Source organism: Colias philodice, chromosome 11 (assembly GCF_061535455.1).
Source record: "Colias philodice isolate Cphi_HAF_F1 chromosome 11, ilColPhil1 Martin Lab GWU primary, whole genome shotgun sequence".
NCBI lineage: Eukaryota > Metazoa > Arthropoda > Insecta > Lepidoptera > Pieridae > Colias > Colias philodice.
The window spans coordinates 2968531-2991854 of record NC_143096.1 but is presented as its reverse complement, the minus strand read 5'-3'; the positions used below and the strand labels follow the sequence as shown (position 1 = coordinate 2991854).

Genomic DNA, 23324 nt, shown 5'->3' with positions numbered 1-23324 from the left:
AAATTGCCAACATAACGAAATAATTAGCGCGAAAATTTCAAACATCAAGTTGAAATATTTCTAAACTTTTATTTTTTTCATTTCTTATGTAATCTCTACTTCATGTTTAATTCAAAACAATATAATAAAAAGCTCCAAACTTTTGCTTCTTTGAAGAAATTATTGTATAGTATAACTTTAACAACTAAAATCAAGAACAATCATTATGCTATAATTTGACCTTTGAAATTGGTTTTCGAGACGAATACAAATTATAAAATTATCAAAATGTCAATTTACTTTTATTTAAATATGCTCTTTCGATTTTAAATATTTTTTTCAAAGACAGCGCAAGAGGTAGCAGCTCAAGATATTTGGGTGTTGTACTGTACGTCTTGTTTTTATGTAGTGTAAAGATGGCGTCGACGGTGTGTGTTTCTAGATGCCGACTCTTATCAAAATTAGAAATAAATCGTGGTTTGTGTTTATCACCGATATTTAGAGATTTATCAAATAACAAAGTAAGTATCTATTATATTCTGTGCTATAGTGGTTTATTTTTACGTACTTTCATATAAGTCAAGTTAATTTTCGGACCTTAGCGTTTTGCACGTGAATCTATATAAATAGTATAGATATTTATTTTTAAACTTGCTGTCAAATGTCATCTTTATTGGATTGGGTTTCTGTTTACTTGCTTTTATTATTTTTCGTGAAAACAAAATTGTTTTGGACAAAAATAAATAAATGATCCTGTAAAATGTGTTTATGTGGAACTGATAATGATGACATTTTATCGTACACACTACAATATTTGATAAATATGACAGTTATGAATATCATTAAAATATTATCGTTCTTTTAACATCCTTACAAAATTTTGTTTCTCTTTGTATACGGATTTTATATTTTCTTAATTTACAATTCTATTAAAAAAAAATATATATATTGTTATTTTCTGTTATATTATGTACCCATAAGCATAAATTATTATCCTGTGCAGTATCAATGTGCTAAGTACAGTATAAAATTAAGACCAATAACAATAAAAAATAAAAAAATAATGAATTATTATGCTACTATTAAAAATAAACAAGATCAATCAAAAAATAAAATTTCAACAAACATTTCACAGATTTGTATACTTTGATAAATGTTTCATTATAAAATTAATGTGCATGATTTTTATTATTATTTAACATGCATGTCTCTAGTAAAAATCTCATCGTATTTATGTTTAAATAAAGGAAGATTGCGTTACTTACACTATAATATAACTCACAAATGCCTGAACAAATTCTAATGATTTTTGTTTCGGTTGACTAGTATTAACTTTAATTTTTTTAATATTGGAGGCTAAGCCTATAGGACATATAGTTAGGAATATGTGATCATAATATATAAATATTAGATATCAATGTATTTAATTGTTCTGTGACATTTGAATACTGTAGCATGCTGATTGAATAAAGTTTTATGGAATTTAATGTTTAGATAAAAAATCTGGAATTGACACATAAATATCTGTCATTACTGGAATTTAAATATGGACTTTGCCCAGTTGTTGTTTGTATTGACGTGAAGATATTTGACACTTATTCAAAAAAAAATATCCAAGTAATTTGAGGAATATTTTTAAACTCAAAAAATTGTATCCATATAAATTTCTACAATTATTTATGAATATAAAACAACCACCATGTACAAAGAATTAAAAAATATTTAATTTAAACTTATGTGCGGGCAGCTATCCGTTAGTTTGGTTGACAGACAACAGTAAAATGATTAAGATGATTACTTGCTAATTAATATCAATCAACATTAGAAATAAGAATTGATGTTAAATGCTTTGCTCTCTCTCTTGCACTCAGCTCACTTGACAACATTTTATTAACTGGCTGCAATCATTGGATGTGTGCCTTATAAATATATTATTAAATGTAGTTACAATATATTTTATTATTCGTCAAAATCTCAATTCAGATAAAAACGAATGTTAATCTTTTAAAAACTATGCATGTTGCAATAAATTATAAAGGTAAGCTAAAAATTAATATATTGTATACCTACCTAATTAAAGCCCAGCTAATTGAATTAAAAGTTTACAAGGATAAGTATTTATGTATTTGAAGAATATATAACACAATATTTTGTATATGTGTAGTTTGTGTGGCTCTTGGTATAGATTTTCTAGAAAATACTACTACAATATAGACCAATTCACTTATGATATGCTAGATAACATGATGTACACGAAATTTTATTTATTCAGTGCTTATGGACAGTTCACGCAATAATGACTTACTCATTGTCATGTTTAAATTATTTGCGCAATTACTCTTCTTAATAATCTTCACTCGTGACACGCGTGATTTTTGAGTTTTTAAAGTTAGTCCAGATTATGCTTTTCTAGGCTTTGCTCAGTTCATGGGAAATTGATATTAAAAATACATACTGATACTTTGATACTTGTATATGGTGCTAAAAAGTAATATCAAAGTCAACATAATTTTCCTGTTTATAAGTAGGCAATTGAGTACATACTTTAGTAGTGTACAGCTGGTCTTCTTCCACAGTGTCAATAATTCTGTATACGTAAATTAGTTCGTGTAGACTAGACGGCTGTTCTATTTTCCTAGTAAATTCTTTTTGATCTTGTTTAATGGAAATACCCAACTTCTAGAGCTTAATTTATACTAGTTGCTATCCGCGCGGCGTCATCACCTATGTTGTAAAAAAATAAAACCAGCCAAGTGCAAGTCCGACTCGCGCAACGAGGGTTCTGTATAACCTGTTTTTTATATGTTTTAACTATGAATGTATACATTTTAAAATGTTTCCTTTATATCTGCAATACAACGTTGCTTCTAACCACGTGTGTTCACGGGAAGTACCCTGTAGGTTTTGATTCCCGAACTAATGTAAAAATTTGCAGCATAAACAGGTGTATCTTTTGATTGCGTTGGCTTGTAAGTTTCATTTTTTACAGCTTCAGGGGAAGGAATTCACGAGCGTTCAATATAAATTTCAGCTTGATACCTCCACGAGTTCCTCAGAAAAAGGGTCTTGATAGACCGACAGACGGATAATTAAGTGACCTTTTTTTTTCTTTTGAGGTTCAGAACCATAAGAAACAGAAAATAAGACTACTATTTAGAACATTGTTTACTTTATGATGGCGTGGAGTCATCGAGTTCGTGATCGGTGATACACTTAGAAACTTTTCTAACTCTTGTAAAAGTAACCTGTTATTGGCACATGTCCAGTTGTAGTTATTTTAGAAATCATTAGGTTAGAAAAATAATTAAAACATACTTTATTATTTCAATAAATTTAATGTTAAAATTAGAACACGCTAAAGTTTTTTTTTTACCTTAAAACTAACGAATAAAGTCCTCTTTTTGCGTGAAGCACAAATAGTTAATTCATAATGGTAGGGCTAGGCTTGTATCTGTAAGTGTATTCATGCAAGCTATGTATTGTGCCCATAACACATTAGATTCGTCACTGATTACGTAAACCTTCCAGTCACCAGGTGACTTCTCGGAAAATATGGTACATATTAAGGAAATGAGAAATTAAAAGATACTCTATGAAAATCATGTAATTCTATGAGGTTTTTTTCAATTCAATGTACACGTAGCATAGTTGGTACAATATCCATATTATATTAATTCGCAGCAGGTCGTCATTTTATAGGAATTTGAGACTTGCCTCGACGTATCACGATGATGTGTCTGTAATAATATAAAGTTGATGTCTCTAATGATCTACTGGGATACGTGGAACATATCTGAAACTGGTTAGAGTAGTAACTTCAACCACAAGTCAATTCCTTTTTCGTACAGCTGCTGAAATTTTTAATAATACTTATACAATGTATGTGAGCTTTCCGCCAGCGACTTCGCTCGAGTTTTCAAAGAAAAACCCGCATAGTTCCCGTTCCTGTGGGATTCCGTATGTTTTAATCCAAGTTATCGTCTGTGTGTGCCAAACTTCATTGAAATCGGTTCAATAGTCTTAGCGTGAAAGAGTAACAAACATCCATACTTACATAGTCACAATCACAAACTTTAACATTTATAATATTAGTAGGATTTTTATCTATCCAATTATAAATAAAAATACCCAAAATAAATATGATAAGCGCTTTCTAATATTTATTTATTAACAGGAATCGTGGTGTTGGAGATGGCGGCCGACACGTCGTGCTTTTTTTACAAGCATTTGCGTGCATGGATCAAAATCAACACCCACAAAGATAGAAGAAAAACTTGATGGTAAGGTTAAATAGAAACAAAGGCTGTGATATTTCTATATATATTCATTTATTTATTCATTATAGGGGCTAATACCATCACCCTACAGGACTTATGGTATAAACTATAAAAGGTTAAGGAATTCAAATGATGAACGACAATTACATTAATTTTAGTAGGTACATGAAAACTAAACTACACAATAAATTATGCTAATTAATATGTATAAGAAATTACATTTACAAGCAATAATTTATATCAGTATAGTAATCTTTGTAACCAGATCACAATGCAAAAGTTACGGGCTCTTAATTAATATTTAAAATTATTTCAAAGACTTATTGCTATTTAAACTATCGTAGCAGTTTTCTAACACTTCAAATTCTTCGAATACCATTTCTCCAAATTTCCCAACAGTGTCTACTTTGTTGTATTCTAGATTATTATTAACGTAATAGAATTTTTTTTCAAAACTGTGACTGTCACCTGAAGCAATATCTTGTATTTGATCTTTCTGGCTATCTGTTTCCTGGTCAGTGCTAGATTTATTTTCGTTATTTACGCTGTCTTTGGTTTTTAATTCAGTATTTTTACTGTGTTCCGATTGATATTTTTTATTTTCGTCATTGTTTTTAATTTTAATTGGTGTTTTTATTTGTCCTTTACTATAACTTTCTAATCGGCAAATTTTGTTCTTCACGGAATTTTCTTCATCGTGTACTAAAGGGGGATCATCTTTTGAATTCTGTCTTCTAAACCGTTTTAAGGTTTTGTTATCATCTGTACCGGTAAGTTCTAATCGACTACTGCAACTATTTGATTTGACAAGTTTAAATTTAAATCCTGGAAAATTATCTGTCCTTAATTGTTTTTCTGGGGTGGAGATGTTTTCAGATTCAACAGCGCGTTGTGATTCTTTTTCTGCTAGATTTTGCCTGTGCTTATCTGCTATTAAACAGGCGCATTTTTCTCCCTTACATTTTGTTTGGCATGAATAACAATTTGTGCTGCAGTTTCGCTGCAAACTTTTTATTTCATCCATAATTGCTTTTGTCATTGGACTCACATTTGAACCCATTTTAGAATTTAATACTTTACCACCATAATAGGTAACAGAAGTTCCGCATTCTCGAATTTTTTTCAATATATCTGGGCTGACATATTGGCTTTCACAGCAAAAGTCTTGATTTGCGGAATCGCAAAGATATTCCTCGCTTGAACTATATGCATTATCTTTAATATTTTTATTTGAGTATGGACTAAGAGCATCAGCTTCATAATCATTGTTGGAACTTAAGTCACCACTTGAAACTCCACTGGACAGACTGGCATTGTCCCATTTTTTATGACCAAAGTTTGTATCGATAGTTAATTGTCGTACTATTTTCTTCCTTCCAACACTTTTATTGCTTTTAACTTCCTCTGTCAGGTTCCTGTAAGATGTAGAACGTCTTGTGAGGCCTATATTTTCTTCTACTAATGGTGGATCCTGAGTCATCGGGCTTTTCATTTTCAATGTATCTTCAAATAAATTTCTTACTTTTTTTACAGTATCCGGATTAGGTAATTCTTCTTCTATTATTTCTTTATTTACTCTTATTGGATGATAAAAAAAGTGTCTTCGTATAGCATTTTTCGTCTTCTCTGTTTGTGACAAGCACTCATTCTTTTTTAGTTGACTTGGATGAATTTTATACGGGTCGGTGTTATTAATTTTTTTAGGTGCTGGTTCTACTTTCGTTCTCACTGGTTCAATGATAACAATGTTATTATTTGTCAGAAGTTCCTGAAAGCTGTAATCCTGCAAATATTGTAGTAATCCGTCAAATTGTGCTTCTTTACGGTAATTCGCGATCATACTATTCTTAAACAATTCTGATTTCATAACTTTATAGCGAACATGATCAAAATCGTCACAGCCCTTCTCATATCCTTTAGCTTTTATTAAAGTTGCTTGTGTTTTTTGATTTTGGTTATCGTCACTGCTTAATTCTACTATTTCTATTTCTGGAGTATCTCTGTAGGAGTCTGATTCAGTTTTTTGTTTATTGTTCTCGGTTTTGGGTGTTTGATAGAAGTTTTGAGTATTCACATTATCTTTTACAATTTTTTCAATGGGTGCCTCTTCTATTTCTGAATCGCTTTTTACTTTCTCTGTATCATCTTTCCATAATTGTAATTTAGTTTGACTTATTTTTTTGATGCTGTCGACAATTTTAACGTTCTCTAATGATTTTATTATTTTACCCACGGACACTTCAGGAATGAAACTAGTATTATCTTTGCTTAACGGCTTGGAAATTTCTTTTTCTACTTCATTTTCCTCTCCTTGGTTTAATTGATTCGGAGCGTCACTTTCTTCCTTTTCCTGTTTATTTAAATGTTCAGGAGATTTATCTATCAATTGTGACCAGTAATTTTTCACTGAGTTAATTTTTACTTGGTATTCAATGTCTGTTTTAATAGCATCATCTAATTTATCTTTCACTTGGCAATTTTCCATTTTAAGTACTCTTGATAAGTCGTTACTGTCTTGGTTGTCTTCCCCTTTATTGTTATTAGTTTCCAGTTTTTCACATGGTTTACTTTTCTCTAGAGTGTTATTATATTTCTTACTTTTGGAATCAACTACTTGTAGTATCTGCGGCCGAGTCATTTTATTATTCGTGGTATCAAATTGTCGGGTAAGTGAATAGTTTTTATGGTCTTTTATAATTAATTTTGATGGTGGTTTGTTAATCACCTGCTGTGTATTTAAGTCTATATGATCACAAGTATTAGTATGCAATTTCTGTAGATTTGTCTTGACTACTTTGTTTAATTTTATCGTGAAAAATGACTCCTTAGTCTCCGTAGAATTTATTTCTTTGGTCTGTGTTTCGCAAGGTTTTATTGTATCTGGTATTTCTTCATTTGATAGTGATATTACTTTATCGTTATTATTTTTCGAACAAGTGGTGAATTCTTCTTCTAAGTGTTTAGGAGGTCTGGGTTTATCTGTACTTTGATTCAAGGGCGGATCTATAACAATTGTTTGATGACCACTTAAAGGGACAATATCAATCTTTGAATGTTGAGAAGTTTTAAATGATTTTACTCGAGATAGTAGACTGTGATTTTTTATTTCTTCTGCAAATGATGGATTGGAAAACACTCTGCTTGTATCTTTATTTCTTAGGCCTCTTATTACAGTATCAGGACTTGGAATTGGAACAGAATCAACTGGATCACGTTGTCTTAGGGAATAGTGCTTCTTGATATTTGTCTTTGTTTTTCCCGTTACACTTTTAGGTATATTGTCATTCGAAAAAGATTTTAGTATTTTATGGTCTTGTCTATTTATAGAGTCTGAATTTACTGCCAAGCTTTCCGATTTGGTGACTAATTTGGTGTTACGGATTGTGCCTTCTATTTCATTTATTTCTCTTTCGTTTTGATGGTTATCTAAAAGAAATTCTTTAGCGTGATCGTCAGCATTGGAACTTTCAATAGTTATAATTGACTTTAAATCGTCTTCTAATTTCGTACAGTTTTGTAAACTTTGAGGTTCGGAATATTCAGGTAAGTAAATAGATGTATTATGTGATAATTTGTGGTCAGAGGTAATATTTACAAGGGATTTATTAAGTTGTCCGTAATTTTCGTTACTTTTATTGCACAATATTTCTCTAAAATGTGTTTGTGCCACTTCATACGTATTTTCACAAGGATTGTCCTCTGGATCTTCTTCTCTTAATTGTGCATCAATCCTTTCAGATTTCCTCAGACACTTGCTTATATTTATATCGGGCAAGGAGTAATACTGATTTTCTATTAGTGTAGTAACGAAAGGTTCTGTAGTTATATTTTTTGATGCACAAGTATTTCTTTTATCATATGTTTCTGTATCAATATAAGTCCGACTTACATACGTATCAGCGTGTCCGTTATTTATATTTTCTTGGTAAGAATTTTGCTTTCTGGCAAAGGATTCTCTACGTAAATCAGCAAATGTTTTTTTCTTTTGTACTGATGTGTAAATAGGTTCTCTGTCTGGTTGATTTTCTGAATTCAATACAGGTGATTTTGTAGATACTTGGTTTGACTCACGATTCTGTGAGTCACAATATTCATCAATTTTTTCTGCTAATGAATGTGCCAAGTATTCTAACTTGTGCGATTTTTCCGTCGATGAAGCAATAGAAATAGAAATATACGAAGTGATGCTATCTGGTGGACTTGATATTGTTCCGTCGTTTTCAGATATAATAGATTGATTGTCACCGTTGTCCTTTATTTCATTGCAATTTCCATAAAGGTCCGTTTGATTATTTTTCACGTCAATCTCTTTACTTTGAATCGATATTTTGTCATATGTTACGTGATCATCCACGTGACAACTATCTATTTCATTATAATTATTTCTTTGACTTTGCGCACTTGGTCCTCTTTCTTTACACGCTGAGTTTGGGGTTTTTGATTTTAGTCCACATTCATTTTCACTATCATGTTCATCAGTAGCAATATATAAGTCTTTACAACTCGGTGAAGCTAGAGATCGGCCTGTAGATGGAGAGCCTTCCTTACAATTTTTTAAATGAGCCTCAAAGTTATAATGCTTACGTACGTAATTTGAATCCAAACTATCTATTTCACTTGGGTTACGTGAATGTCCGATACTATCTTCCGATAAGTTTATTTGTTTTGTTTCTTCGGTCAGATTAGCCCAACTTCCATTAGCTGATTTAGAATGTTGACTCTCGTTACATACAGACCCTTCTTTTGCTGAATTATTGTCGCTAGTAACAGGCGCTGGGTTAGATTCCTCCTGTCCTTGTCTATTAATATCAGCAAAACACGAAACTGTGCTGTCGATATATATTCCTTCTAAGACTTCTTCCTTAGTTTGGTATTTGGTACGACCCGTTAACCTGTAATGAAATAGACATATAAAATTAATCAACAATTTACAATTTTATTTTTGTAGTGTACATATTGGATATTGAATATTTGTGTAAATATTTTTAGTGAAATGTTAGTGCCATAAGTCTCGCCAGATTAATAAATCTGTAACACTGTAGTAGTGCTTAAAGGCATAGCACTACTACAGTGAATCTGTTTATTATGATTCAATAAAAATTCATATTTCATGGGTATATCATATATGAATCAGTTCTACCCATAGAAATCTAAATAACAAGGCATTGTTATTTAGATTTCTATCTCATCGTGTTAAGTATCTGGTTCACTAATTAGTTAAACCTAGTCATCTATCTTAAATGCATCATCAATCTAATATAATTATTATCATTGAATTTTTAATTTAATCATGATAACATTATAAAGGATAACAGAAAATAATGACTCACCTGTCTTTAAAACAAGGTTTATCAAATAAACGAGCTCGTGGAATTAGCTGAGATCTCTTATTTTTTCCGTGGTTTTGTATTTGAAGGTCCGTAAATGTTTCCTCTCTTATGACTGCTAAGCTTCTACTGCGGCGTAAATTGGAGCCTTCAATGTCTCTGTGCTTGCACAACCTGCCGTAGCTTCCACTAAACTCAGTTTCGGAGTTTGAAAAGCGTTTTTGCAAGAACTCTTCTGCCGCGCGTGACCTGGTCAAGTGCTGATAAAACTCGTCCTGGGGCAGTTGAACGGGTAATTTGTAATAGTCTGCTAATTTGCTCTGATACTTCTCCTGTTTTTTATTCTTAGTATCGTTTGGTTCTTTAGTTTTTGATAACTTCCTTTTCTTTGGGCGTTCGTCTTGATTCTTTCTCGAATCAAGCGAATTGCGTGGACTGTCAAATTCTAGCGTTTCCGCGGGATTTTCAAAGTATTGTATATCAACGACGGGATTTGCGCCGGATCTATGTTCGTCCTGACTCGATTTCCTTTCAACAAATTCTCGAAGGCGGCTTCTTGTAGAGCTTGTATTAGAAGTGACGCTGTCTGGACGTTTCGCAGGATATTCTAAGTTGGATGAAGACCTCCTGAAGAGACTTGTTTTAATCGATCCAAAGTCACTATCGTCTTGACAAGAAGCCGCTGAGAAATTTTGAGTCCGTATTCGGTCAACGTGATTCTGGCTAGAATACGACGCGACCGAGTCCACCGAATGTCTGAAATAGAAAACAAACCAGATTAGATTAAGTCCAAAAGCTGGATCTGAGATAAATTTGTTTGTACAAGATTATACTGCAAACGGTTTACGTCATGGTATGTTTCAATAGCACCATATAAGAGATCAAATATTGATGATTAAGCCTCGTTTAACTGGGCGAAGCTATGGATTTATCATAAAAAATATATTTATAATATATGAATACAATAAAAAAACATGTTAAATTAAAAGATAACGGGTTCTTTAGTAGTTGTTTGTTGCAGACGTCAATGACTTTCTATCGTCATTTCACTGTGGGGACACATTGGCACAGCGCCAAAGCTTCTTGAGGGCTGATGTAAATTGTAAATTCTGTTTAATGAAACGTTTAATTTATTTAGACAAATGGGTTTAATGGGATCTATAGGAATTTTAAGCTATAAAAACGTTATTTTATGAAATGAACTGATTGCATAGTATTTATTAGTATTTCCGATTAGATATTATCTATTCAATACGTTATCAATGTTAACACTACGTTATTCGAACATTACAGTAAATAAATAAAAAATAAGTACCAAATTAAATCGCTTTTAATATTTTTTCTCCAAAAATCTTAGTAGATTATAAATATATGTACACAAAATTTAGCATTCAAAATAAGTACGATTGTAGTTTAGTGTTAACAATTCTTGATAAAATTATATACATAAATGATCAAGTTATCATTTTATATCTGTTTATATAGGTATAGGTGTCTACTGAAAACCATATTTCATATTATGATTAGTAATTGATCACTTTGCGTTCAAAGTGCTGTTGAAAGAATGCCAACCAATTCGATTCGATAATGAATCACTACTTATATATTTCACTATACGTTGATGTAATACATTTATAATTTCATCGGAAGATCGATCGATTGTTCTTCTAATTATATATTATTACTGGTATGGTGTGTTTGTTAGTGAATGAACTCCTAAACGGCTGGACTGATTTTAATGAAATATTTTGTGTGGTCTTACTTCAAATGAATACGAGAATGGATTAGACTTTAGAGTAACATTTTAGGTTATTTATTTTTTAACACGGGCGAAGCCGATACTACTAAAACATATAACCAAAACTTAAACTACAATATGTATTCTAGTATTAAGTAAGGGGTGTTACGATAAATCATTCCTCATAAAAGTTATAGGTTAAATGTAGCGTAAATAGAGAAATATGTCCGAAAACTTGCCAAAGTTACAAGGGTTGTGTCGGTAAGAAAGTCCATTGTAAATATTCATTGCAGGAAACTGCCAACCCTCGTGAAGGGATGCTCCTTGGTAACACAAATTTTCTCAAGTGTCCGATTATGTACCGGTGTTAGAACGAAACAATTTGAAATAATGTAATATTATCATAATAGGTTTTTATGGTTATGTTGATTGTTTTCTATTGAGATAAAATGTTATGCTTTCAACAAATATTCATAATCTTGGTAGAAAAAGTTACCTAAATTATTTTCGTGACGTAAATTTGTACGGGACACATTTGACTCATAAAAATGAATTGAAACTTGAACAATAAATTGTCGAACAATCAGAAGCCATGTCGGAAGACGTATATAACATTCACTCCATTGAACATTACCATTATATTCCAGAAACTTTCTATTAAGAAGCTTTTTGTAACACCGTTTATATAGAAATGATGACAAAAGATACAAAAACTCGTTTAATGTTAAAATGGAATCAATGTTAAGTAAAAAGTTTAAGTATTTATGATTCATATTTAAAGGTAACTAGGGGGTTACCATAGTGTATTAGAAGAGTACTAATTCCATCGTGGAAAAATGACAGCAGTATATGGATCGTCTAGCGTCCTCATTTCTCTACACTGCTTTATAGCATTATTGCACTCCCCCAGAACATCAAAATTATGCCAGTATGTTATCGTATTTTTACTATAAACAATAACAAAATAATGAGCGCATCCTATGCACATTTTATATTATATATTCCCCTTATCCTGTAGCTGTACGCTCAATACAATCATCACCTAATCGTTGAATGTTTAAAGTCCTCAATATCTCTGGCTCCGAATATTTCCAGACTAAAGCTATAAGGACCGTAGTTAATCGGGCGTGTTTACGAAAATACTTTCTTATTTTCGTATCGTTGTATCACACGTCGCGATCTACGTCAGCCAAGGTGAAGTAAGGTTATTTCAGTTTTCATTTAAGTCGATTCATCTCCATGACAATGACCGCGTCGAATCATCATAATGAAGTTTTGATGAAGTTTTATAGCATTAATATTAAATTATAAATATTTTTCGATGGAGTGTTGAGTGTTATATTGCTCACTTTTATACTTACGTTAGAATTTTTTGCGAAATGTACTTGACGCCTCATGTTTATGCAAAAGTCTAGTAATATATAGGCGTTGTGTAAACTTATTCAGTAATTTTATATTGTAGCTGTCATTTTTCGGTTTCGTTTCATTACTTCTTTGGCAACATTTTATTTATTTACATAACTTAAGTGTTTGCTACACTTTGTCACAATACACGTATGTGTAAGTAGTAAATCTATACTAATATTATAAAGCTGAAGAGTTTTGTTTGTTTGTTTGTTTGTTTGAACGCGCTAATCTCGGGAACTACTGGGCCGATTTGAAAAATTCTTTTGGTGTTAGATAGCCCATTTATCGAGGAAGGTTATAGGCTATATATTATCACGCTACGACCAACAGGGGTGGAGCCACGGGGGTGAAACCGCGCGGAGCAGCTAGTAATAAAATATAGTGGAACTATTTTGCTCAATATTATTAACCAATCTTTAGCAACAATAGTAAAGCTGCATTATTGGAACATTTAATTCTTATGATGTAAATTATTTTCTATACATTTAATAAATGAAAGAAAGAAAATGTTTAATTAAATAAGAATTTTCTAGATGAACTCACGGGAAAACATTAATTTAGATGTGGAAATAGCGTACAACTGTTGAGATAGAGTTGATTTTATTTTAAGATTATAAAAGTCATCTGTGTAACCTCTGCTTGTTATTTATTCACCACGGTTGTTTTTACTATTACGATTTATGTTCGATCTTTTATTCAGTTTTTACAACGAACGTAGTTTTTCCCTAAACATTTTGTTGGACGATTGGAACTTGGAAAGGTCGTTATGCCAATCCATTTGACACGTTCGAAGATATTTATTCGATTAACCGTTGGAAAATATCAAAACAAGATTTGTTGTAATTGGATTTTTATTAAATTTTATGATTATTGTTTTTTCGTTCATACTTTCAGTATTGTATTTTAAATTGCTTTAATATGCTTAAAGTTGAATGAAAGTAGGTAAATTATCGGGTCATTAGGTCAAACCATACATTTAGAAGTAACTTTAATATATTTTTCTTAAATGGGTACCATTTTGCTCAAGCTTTTCGACCTATTGGCAACCGCAAGTAATGAGCCGAGTGAACTAGAAAACTACATGTCCTTATTTCGCCTTCATGGCCACAGTTCTAGATTATTGTTCATATTAACTTCTTATATAACATAGCGATAATAGAAAACCATTTATTTGGGCTTTATGTGTGTCATTTTTTATTTGTAATGAACGAAATGATATTAAAGAGTGTGGCAGTTTCAGAACGATATTTATTTGTAAACTGCTCCAAAAGTTTACTAAGTGAACAGTTTGTTTCAAAGAAAGTTTAAAATGCATTGAGATCGCAATGCTCAAAAAAAACTATCTAATATATATATATATATATATATATTAATTCTTATAAATAAAATGTATGCGAACTGCATTTGACATCAAAGCTCAATAAAAACAGTTAGATATATTATACCACAACAACAATAATAATTAAAAAAATGTAATTCACACTAATCGTCGTGTGAACGCGATGCTATCAATTATAATGTTTTGTCGGGTCGCATTTCTTCCGGCCGTGACACCCCAGTTATCAATAGGCGGATCCACACAGCGAGCATCCTCGCGAAGCAATTGTTTCGCGAAATCGGTCTGTGTGGCCGAGGAAAGTGAGTTTGAGTAGAATGTCACTTAAGACGACGGCCTTTTAATCAAAAGGCCGTCTTAAGTGCAAGTCAAGCTTTAAATTTTCGAATTTAAAGCGAAACGATTGTTCGAATTTAGTTGATGCTTATGGGTAGAGTGAATCGCTTAACACAAGGCGACGCGTCTGTTCGTTTGCTCTTCTATAGCATAAAAAACCCTTCTGCTTCGCATAGCAGTTGTTTCGCGAGGCTGCTCGCTCTGTGTATTCCCATTTCCCGCCTATTGTGTTAGCAACGTATTGTACACGATCAATTAAATTTGATCAACGATCGAATACGGTAGCTGTAGTGATAAAATAACGATCAATTAACTTGATTGGATCGAAAAACTAGACGTTGATTGGTGATAATTGAACAAACAAAAACAATGTTTTTAATTAAATTTTTAGATTATGCAATTATGTTTTATATCGTATATTTTTTCCCGTTAACTATTATACTAGTAGGAAGTATTAATATTATTAACACCAGGCGACGCGTCTGTTCGTTTGCTCTCTATAGCATAAAAAACCCCTTCGCTTCTTCTTTTCTTTTATATTAGCATTATTATTTTACTGAAAAGTGAGGGTTATATAGAACAACTAGTGGTCCGCCCCGGCTTCGCCCGTGGTACCTACATGTTTAAACTATCCTATCTCTCAAGTTGGATCGAACTGCACATGGTGTCCATTGAGGACAAACATTGTGACACGAGATTTATATATATTAAGATAGTCTTGATAGATAACACGGTGACGATTCGTAAACGCCGTTAATAGTTCGAAGTTGAAAACTTTCTCAATCCATTCCTATCGGAGTTCTCATCGTCGATTATCAACTTAATCTAAGAGAGATAGTCCCACCTTGCTCTGGATTAGTTTGCACTATTTAAACGAGCTACCATTACTACCGTATGGGGAAATGGTGATGACTCAATATAGATAAATGGAAAGCAGAAATAGATTGTCGCTAAAGCGGGTGTTAATGTACTATTGAATATATTGGCACTCTTTAGTAATTCAACACTTGGAGCCTGACCTAATTCGCGCATGGCTCGATTCTCACTGAAAATAACTAAAAACTTAGGCTACATTGTTTTGTTCAAGCGCTTTCAGTTATTTAATTGAAAAGATACAAGCCAGAAGTTCCTAGCCCAACGGTTTTAAATATTTAATTTTAAAGCTCTCTTCTCTTCTCGTATTCATGTTCATTAAAATAAATTGAGTCATTTCCAGCATCTTATAGCCTTCGAGGGACCCATGTCAGCAAAGCAAGTTAGTTGAAGCAATTTTTTATCATAATAATTTAAATGTTCCGGAACTAAGCCTCTGGAAACCGCAGTACGGTATTACAATGGGATTTTCTGTATTGTGGAGCCGAAATTACTACTCAAAGCTTTCCTCTGAAATACATTTAAAACACGGAATGCGGTTGTAAGTACCAGTATTTTGAAAACTCTCTAAAGATGAAATGGAATATTATTATTTATATTTGAGCTTTCCTAAAATCGTTATCAATTATAAAATTAATCAATTTTAGATATTGCATATACAGTGTCAATATTGTTTTGATTATGATTAAATTTCGTAACAGTCGATTATAAAGTGGCACCAATTGCCGAATAATAGAGATTCTATCCATTAGCTCTGAACAAATAGTGTAACTGTATCAAAATAGCATTATCGCTTACAATTAGCAAAGCTACAAGGATGTAAGTGCTCTTGATGTCTGATGAGTTGTATAAATAAACTAAATACATTACGTTGATTAAATTTGCAAGCACTGAAGTCGTGAACCGTATTATGTATTTATTCGTACCGGCGTGTCTTCAGATCATTAAGCATCACTAATGGACGAGTGGAATACAAAGGAGAATCTCGACACATAGCTGATAACGTAAGGAGATAAATCGTTAGCAACGTGCGGGACTAATATAGTGACAAAACACAAGATGGGTGAACGTGGTTTATGATTAATGTTCGTGTTTGAAGTAGGCGATCGTGCACGAGTGTTTATTGTTTGGCGAGAACAAAGCTTGTTACATTTAAATTATCTCTTTTAATATGATGCTCGTTAAGTGTAGGTACACTACTGTTTATGAATGTGATGGATATCGTCTAGAGATAATGACAACGTATTTGAAGCTATTAAAATTTACGTAGATTGTAGTTTTATTTTTATCTGTATTGGTCAAACACACCACACCCTACAGATTAAACAAAGATAACATCGGAATTGGTATTGTTTATTTATATTTGACTTCAAGATAACGTTTAAACCATTTTCAATATAAATTTTTATGAAGTTTTCCTATTAATAATTTTATTGAAGAGTTCAATTAAACCAATTAACGCAATAGAGCATCGCTCTTGAAAAGTCGAGAGCTCATATAAATCCCGCCTGCTAAAGAGAGCATGCATTGAATTATGTACATATTATAAAAAATAACACGTATTATTTCTTAAGTGAAACTTCTTTATTCGCGTTTACCCTCGTAAAATTTCAAGGTCGCGTCATGGCAATACCGTCACGTCATGGAGTAAGGAGACGATTTTGGTATCTTTGAAGCTTGGCAAAAAAGTTTCACTTCTGACACGTGTGCTCGGCATACGTGCTATTTTTTATACTTGACATTCACGGCGAATGTTTTGATGATTGAAATGTACAATCTTAAAGCGTAAAATTTAATCGCCCGCATCAATGAGTCTGTTTATTGAATAGCGATTGTCGCTCAGATTCACAACGGTGCTAAGGTCGCAGAGTGAAGGTCACGGAAGGTTTGTCACTTGCAGGACATTTTAATCGATTTATTTTAATTGATTTTTTTCATTAGTAACTGTGAGTTTAACGTTAGTCATACTAAATAGGTAAACCTTAAGTAAATTCGACTATAATGGAAGGCAGTAAAGAATTAATAGGGTGTTTACATCGTCATTTGTTTCATCTGTTTTTCCTGGGGTTTTCCCATTTTAAGGCACATTCACCGGCTGCGTCTGAACGTAATAAACATAATAACAAGCGAATGGATTTTGATATGCCTTTTACCATTATCTAAATGTTTTTTGTAAGGAGTTAATCTACAAAACATTCTACTTGCAAATGTTTAAAAATTAATCGTAAGTCGATAAAAATAAAAAAAATTAATTGTTAGTCGCGTGCGCTACAATGTTATATTAAAATTACACGATGATTAATTTCTATATCCAAAAGATAAGACATATTTATCTATATTTACGAAATAATTAAAACAATAACAGAGTTATTTCAGACTCTAGATGTAACAAAAAACCGCATTGCGTAGGTAGGATAGGTAATAACATTAATTACAAACACCCTTGCGACGCTAAGGCAGTTTTCCAGTGTTAGAAATTAACAGACATTCTACGTAATATTCATTTATTAAATCGCGTACATGTATCATTTTTGTACACACTAATTTAAACTTTGATCAGTCTGTATGAAAACAAAATTGAAAGAATAAAAAAAAATGAAACCGCTGCCAAATTTAATCGGTACGAAGTTCATAACAAATGATTAATTGGCAAAAAGTCAGTATAATGGGTGCTGATAAGTGCGAAAAGGCCGGCGGTTGACTTGGAGATAGCGAGGCAATCTTGACACATTTCTCTGAAACTGGCAATTGTGAACAAATCTGAACCAGACACTACGATTTCTTTAATAGATGGAGGAAGTTAGAACTAGAAAATAAATTATCATTAGATGATGAATTTAACTATTTTCCTTATACTTAACCATAACTTAATTATAACTTTGTCCAAACAAGGCTACAAATAAATTACAGGTTATCGGTAAAAATATTTCGTGATGTCTATAATAAATTTAAGGATAAATATTATATGAAAAAATAAAAGATTCTCAGTGAGAAATGTCAAGATCATGTTCATTATTTACTTCTGAAATTATATTTCTTCACTTTATATACCTAGTAACTAGATATTTTTTTGTAATTTTAGCAAAAGCGTGATTGAAGGAAGGTCGTTAATTAGTAAAAATATATTCAATCACGACTCCCACGATGCTTACGTAGAATATGTTTGAATAATGATTGATGCAATACTCCGAATATTACTAGATCTTCATGTAATGTATAGGTACCTATAGATATTATATTTTTAATTAACACCTACCATAGAAAAAACAAGTAGGTTGAAACTAAATCAGTTGCCCAAACGGATATGAAATGAGACGATATAGTATTTCAATGCTATTTTTCGAACAATATTACGAAACGCGAAGTCTTCGAGGCCTTTAAAATTACTCACGTTAATACAATTGTCGAAATTTATTCCAAGAAAATTAATCTTAAAGATAAGTCAGTCTGAACGAACTCAATAATTCATTAAAAGTTTTCCTTCGCAAAGAGACGGAAATTTCATTCATGAATGTTTTATTACAATTACATTACCTAGCAATAAAATACCTGAATTTTCAAGAACAATTTGATATTTTGTCGTAGATAGTGTGTAACAATGATAAATAATAATTTCATATAGTTTTATAAACAAAGCTCGATATTTAATTTCCTAAAAATGGTGGAGCAATTTTAATTATATTTTTAATATTTAGTGATATAAATTTAACGACTATTGTACTAGTATATGGACACTAGACGCGTATTACTTACGCAATAATCAGTATATGGTCGTGCCTTATCTAATGATGTGTGATATGCAAGTAAATCTATTCTATAAATAGTTTCAAAAATATTACACAACTGTTATATTTATAGTAATTCTAAAACTGAGGACTTTTATATTAACTTTATTTTTAATGACGATTAAACTTTATGTACCTAGAGCTTTTATAAACATCAGCGTATCTGGGGGCACGGCAGTGCCCCCGCCAAGTCGAGCAAAAAAAAAGCGGCACGGCCGTACCATCCTTTTCTCGAAGCAATTCGGGCCTTTTTCGACCCCCTATAATTCGGTTGTGGATAAAGCAAGAAACCTGAATCTTCAGTAACTAATCCGGCATTGTATAAACACGGAATATTTAAAATTTCAGTCAATTTGAACCAGTAGTTTAAGAATGACAACTTGTTAAAGTTTCTAAATTTTGTCACTCACTGACTCACCGATCATCAAAAGTCCAAGGCACTTCTAGCAGACTTAGAAGCTTCATATTTGGAATACATATAGAGTTTAGTGTCTTAATCATGGGAAAACTTAAATATTTTGTAATTTCGGTCCAGTTTTCCAAATACACCAACTGCATCAATAACTTTGTAATCCCATATAAATATATGGGATTACAAAGTTATTTATGCAGTTGGTGGTTGGTGGTGGTATCAAAAAGAAAGGCTCTACAAAAAGAAGTGAGATCCCATCAAAAACAGCCTGTAAAAAACCCAAGTCTCGCAGCTCAGTCTTTCTACCGTCAAAAGTTGTGAGATCCATGTAATACCAAGTCGGTTAATCTATTTAGTGTCTACTTGAAGGACCTTCTGTCTTAAGTTATTACATAAGTTATTATCATGCCAATATTAAAAATATTTAACGTTTTAAACAAATAGATCGACTTGGACATCGCATGAAAACAAAATGAATATTACAATATTATATTAGATTCTTTAGTCTCTCGCGCCTCACGCGATTGAAACTCTCGTTCCTGTTGGTCGCTGGCCCGTCGTGCTGTGTAGTGTGATACATACTAATAATCAAATCAAGCGATGTCCAAGTCGATCTATTTGTTTAAAACGTTAAATATTTTTAATATTGGCATGATAATAACTTATGTAATAACTTAAGACAGAAGGTCCTTCAAGTAGACACTAAATAGATTAACCGACTTGGTATTACATGGATCTCACAACTTTTGACGGTAGAAAGACTGAGCTGCGAGACTTGGGTTTTTTACAGGATGTTTTTGATGGGATCAAAATGTTTTCAATTAATACGTTGGCATTAAACATTCATTAACATGGTAACAACTATAAACATGTTATGTATGATTTTCAATATTATTGGCATGTTTTGTTGTAATGTTTAACAGTGCAAAAACATGCCATGAAAATATTATTTACGTAGAATCGAGAAAAAGCTAACAAGGTTTCAATTTTCCTGCCAATATAAATAAGTCTAAAGCTGCCGCGGAAAGCATCTTACCATTTTTAAAATATCTAGGGAATGTTTGCTTGGCCTACTTATCATATCATATTACTTCTCTAACATTTAATATATGTATTACGAATATTTTTCTACTCGCGTAGATATCAAGGATTGTATTATTTGATTGTTATTTTTATGTTGGACAACATAGAATGGAAAATTGTATTAGCTTACCGGCCAATACTTGTATCCGAAAAAGTTACAGCATTGCACATGACATGTTTTGCTTCAAAAACAATGTAGGTATAATAAAGTTGTAAATTAAACGGATATCATAAAATTTTCAATGCTTGGCAAACGTGATCATAAAGTTACACGGCTTAATCGTCTTGGTAAACGAAAAGTGAACCATTTTGTGAATATATAATCTCCATTATCGTAACTATCGTAAGTCAATGACCTGCTTATTTGTTTTTATGGCCTTTGAGGCTTTATTGCTAATATGTCAACGTGTAATTTGGTACTATTTTGTGTGGTGCATTTAGTTATAAACTTTATTAAAAGTATTGTGAATTGCCGGAAATTTTTACAATCTGTAATATAAAAATGAAGCGCTAAATTTGTTGCTAATTCTCGAGAAAAGCTGAACCGATTTCGATAATTCTTTTTTATAATATTCCTTGAAGTACGAGGATGGTTCTTACGGAGAGAAAACTTAAACATGTACGACAGGCGAAGCTGGGCTGGACCGCTAGTACCTATCTATATGTAATTAATAATTATAATAAAAGAATAACTGTCGTAAGCAGTAGCTTGTTAAATGTGGGGAATAAGCTAATGAGAGCGTTTACCACAATCCCCGTTCATTTAATAAGTCTCATTATGTTATCAGTAGAGTGTCAGTGCAATGACTTGCTGTAAGAACTAGACTTGTGGGTCGAGGCTGTGTTTGATATAATAAACCGTATACATGCTGTTAACATAAAACATATGTCTAAGAAAAGCTACAACGCACTTTATGCCAGGGTGGAGGAAAGCGGCTTTTACTGGCGTTCTTGCTAGCCACATCTGCAAATGCGAGCTTTAATATTCATTCAGTATAAACGGGCATTACAATGCAACGTGCTCAGGGAGGCTACAGCGTCCCTTCCTTATCGTAACGTTGTAGATATAAAAGATTAGAAATTTGCCGATTTAATAATGCTTTGCATTTTATAATGAAACACGTACAATTCTTTATATTGTGACTTAATTTATGTAAACAAAACGAAATGAATATAGGAGAATTAAACATAAATATACCTACGCAATTATTTTAAACAATTATTTAAACTTTATTTTTATACTTTATCAGAACAGAATCAGAGTTAATCGCAGATATGTCACCAGATGAAAAACAATGATAACAAAACATACGACATATTTTTTATTCTATTTACCTTTCCTTGCTATGATTTAATGTGCTTATATTGTTTTTATTTCACGACACAAATTTTATTATAAATGAGCGTGGGTGTCAAAAGTCAAACTTCTTTGGCAAGATTCAAAGAGAAAAAAATCGTCGCCCTACTGAAGTAAGAGGGAGTAAGGTGTCATGGATGATATGCGGTATTGCCATGACGCGAACTTGAAATTTTACAGAAGTTTCACTTCAAAAAATATAAATCCCGGAAATGTTATGATAAACCTAGTGTCTAACGATGCCACTATGATCGGTTCGATTGATAATCAGATTTCTCTATCATAGTTGTCTAGAATTTGAAATGCTAATACAGACGGTATTGCTTCTTTGTCAAGTAATGAAGCGTAAATGATTGAGAAACGTCCCGATCGTGCTGGCTGGTCTAAATACTCATTCACTGTTACAGTATTGTAAGCTGTTGCACCGTACATTTCATTTGTATTGAATGGAATGTATTTTGTGGAATATTTGTGTGTCAGTGTCATTACGATCAAAATCACGTATCTATGAGTTAAAGAAATAATATTGCTATAAAGCATAATCTTTTATCCGGTTAAATCATCGTTAATTACGATACCAACCAAGTGTAACTTTAATTAAGAGTTTTAACATGTAAACACTGTTAGCCTTATAATTTGTTTGTAAGAATAATGTAGCATGTAGGTAGGTGTAGATATATCAAGAGTAAAACAACAGTACCTAACTGTAAGTTTTTTTTACACCCGCTGTTAATGCTCGTATATACGAGTATAGGTACATCATCCCTCACAAAGTTTGGATATATGTACCAACTTTTATGAGCAGGATGAATGTGTTGCTGTACTTTTATAATCTCGTGCCAAGGCGAAGTTTTGTCTAAGTATTATTCGCTTCCGCAGTTAGTCGCACGAAACCTACAATTTGCTAATCATCTTTGGAACTATTCCTCGAATTTAATGTAATTTATTAACGTTGCAAAGAGTACACTTTAGCTGATTACATAAAATTAAAATGTATACCGGATTAATGACGGAATTTTTAATACATATATGCAATGTCCCTAAAGGAAATTGAATTTTAAGAACTTACATCATCTTGGGGTTTTCGAAACCAGAGTATGTATTTAAAAGCTGTTTTACTAAAGCTGGAAGCTATATTTTGCCTCGGTCTCGTTATACTTCCTACGATACATTTAAGACAGTTTCCGTTAGTGTTAGCTAATAACTTGCTCAATAAGTTCTAACTTCTGTTACGTATTTGGGTTCTCGACTAATCGTCAATCGACAATAAGCCATATAACATCGAAATTATGGCGAGTCACGACGTGAGATGCGAATCACATATAGTTAGTAGTTAATGTATATTACATAAATAGTCATAAATGCATAACAAATGTTACAGATAATGTGGCAATGGTCATTGCATAGGACTCAC

At 32.1% G+C, this 23324-nt stretch overlaps 2 protein-coding genes across 3 annotated transcripts in view; one reads left to right on the top strand and one right to left on the bottom strand.

The window, feature by feature from the left end:
• The first annotated feature begins 395 nt into the window (after positions 1-395).
• MCU (mitochondrial calcium uniporter) overlaps positions 396-23324 on the top strand; it is a 129874-nt gene continuing 106945 nt past the window's right edge. For both annotated transcript variants that reach the window (XM_089700580.1, XM_089700579.1), the window contains exons 1-2: positions 396-500; positions 4154-4259. In XM_089700580.1, the coding sequence (XP_089556706.1) occupies positions 396-500; positions 4154-4259 (211 nt within the window). The remainder of the gene's footprint in view (positions 501-4153; positions 4260-23324) is intronic.
• jv (javelin) overlaps positions 4284-23324 on the bottom strand; it is a 98579-nt gene continuing 79538 nt past the window's right edge. Inside the window, exons 2-3 of the mRNA XM_089700550.1 lie at positions 9587-10339; positions 4284-9148 (exon numbers count right to left, since the gene is read on the bottom strand). Of these exons, the coding sequence (XP_089556676.1) occupies positions 4564-9148; positions 9587-10339 (5338 nt within the window). The 3' untranslated portion in view covers positions 4284-4563. The remainder of the gene's footprint in view (positions 9149-9586; positions 10340-23324) is intronic.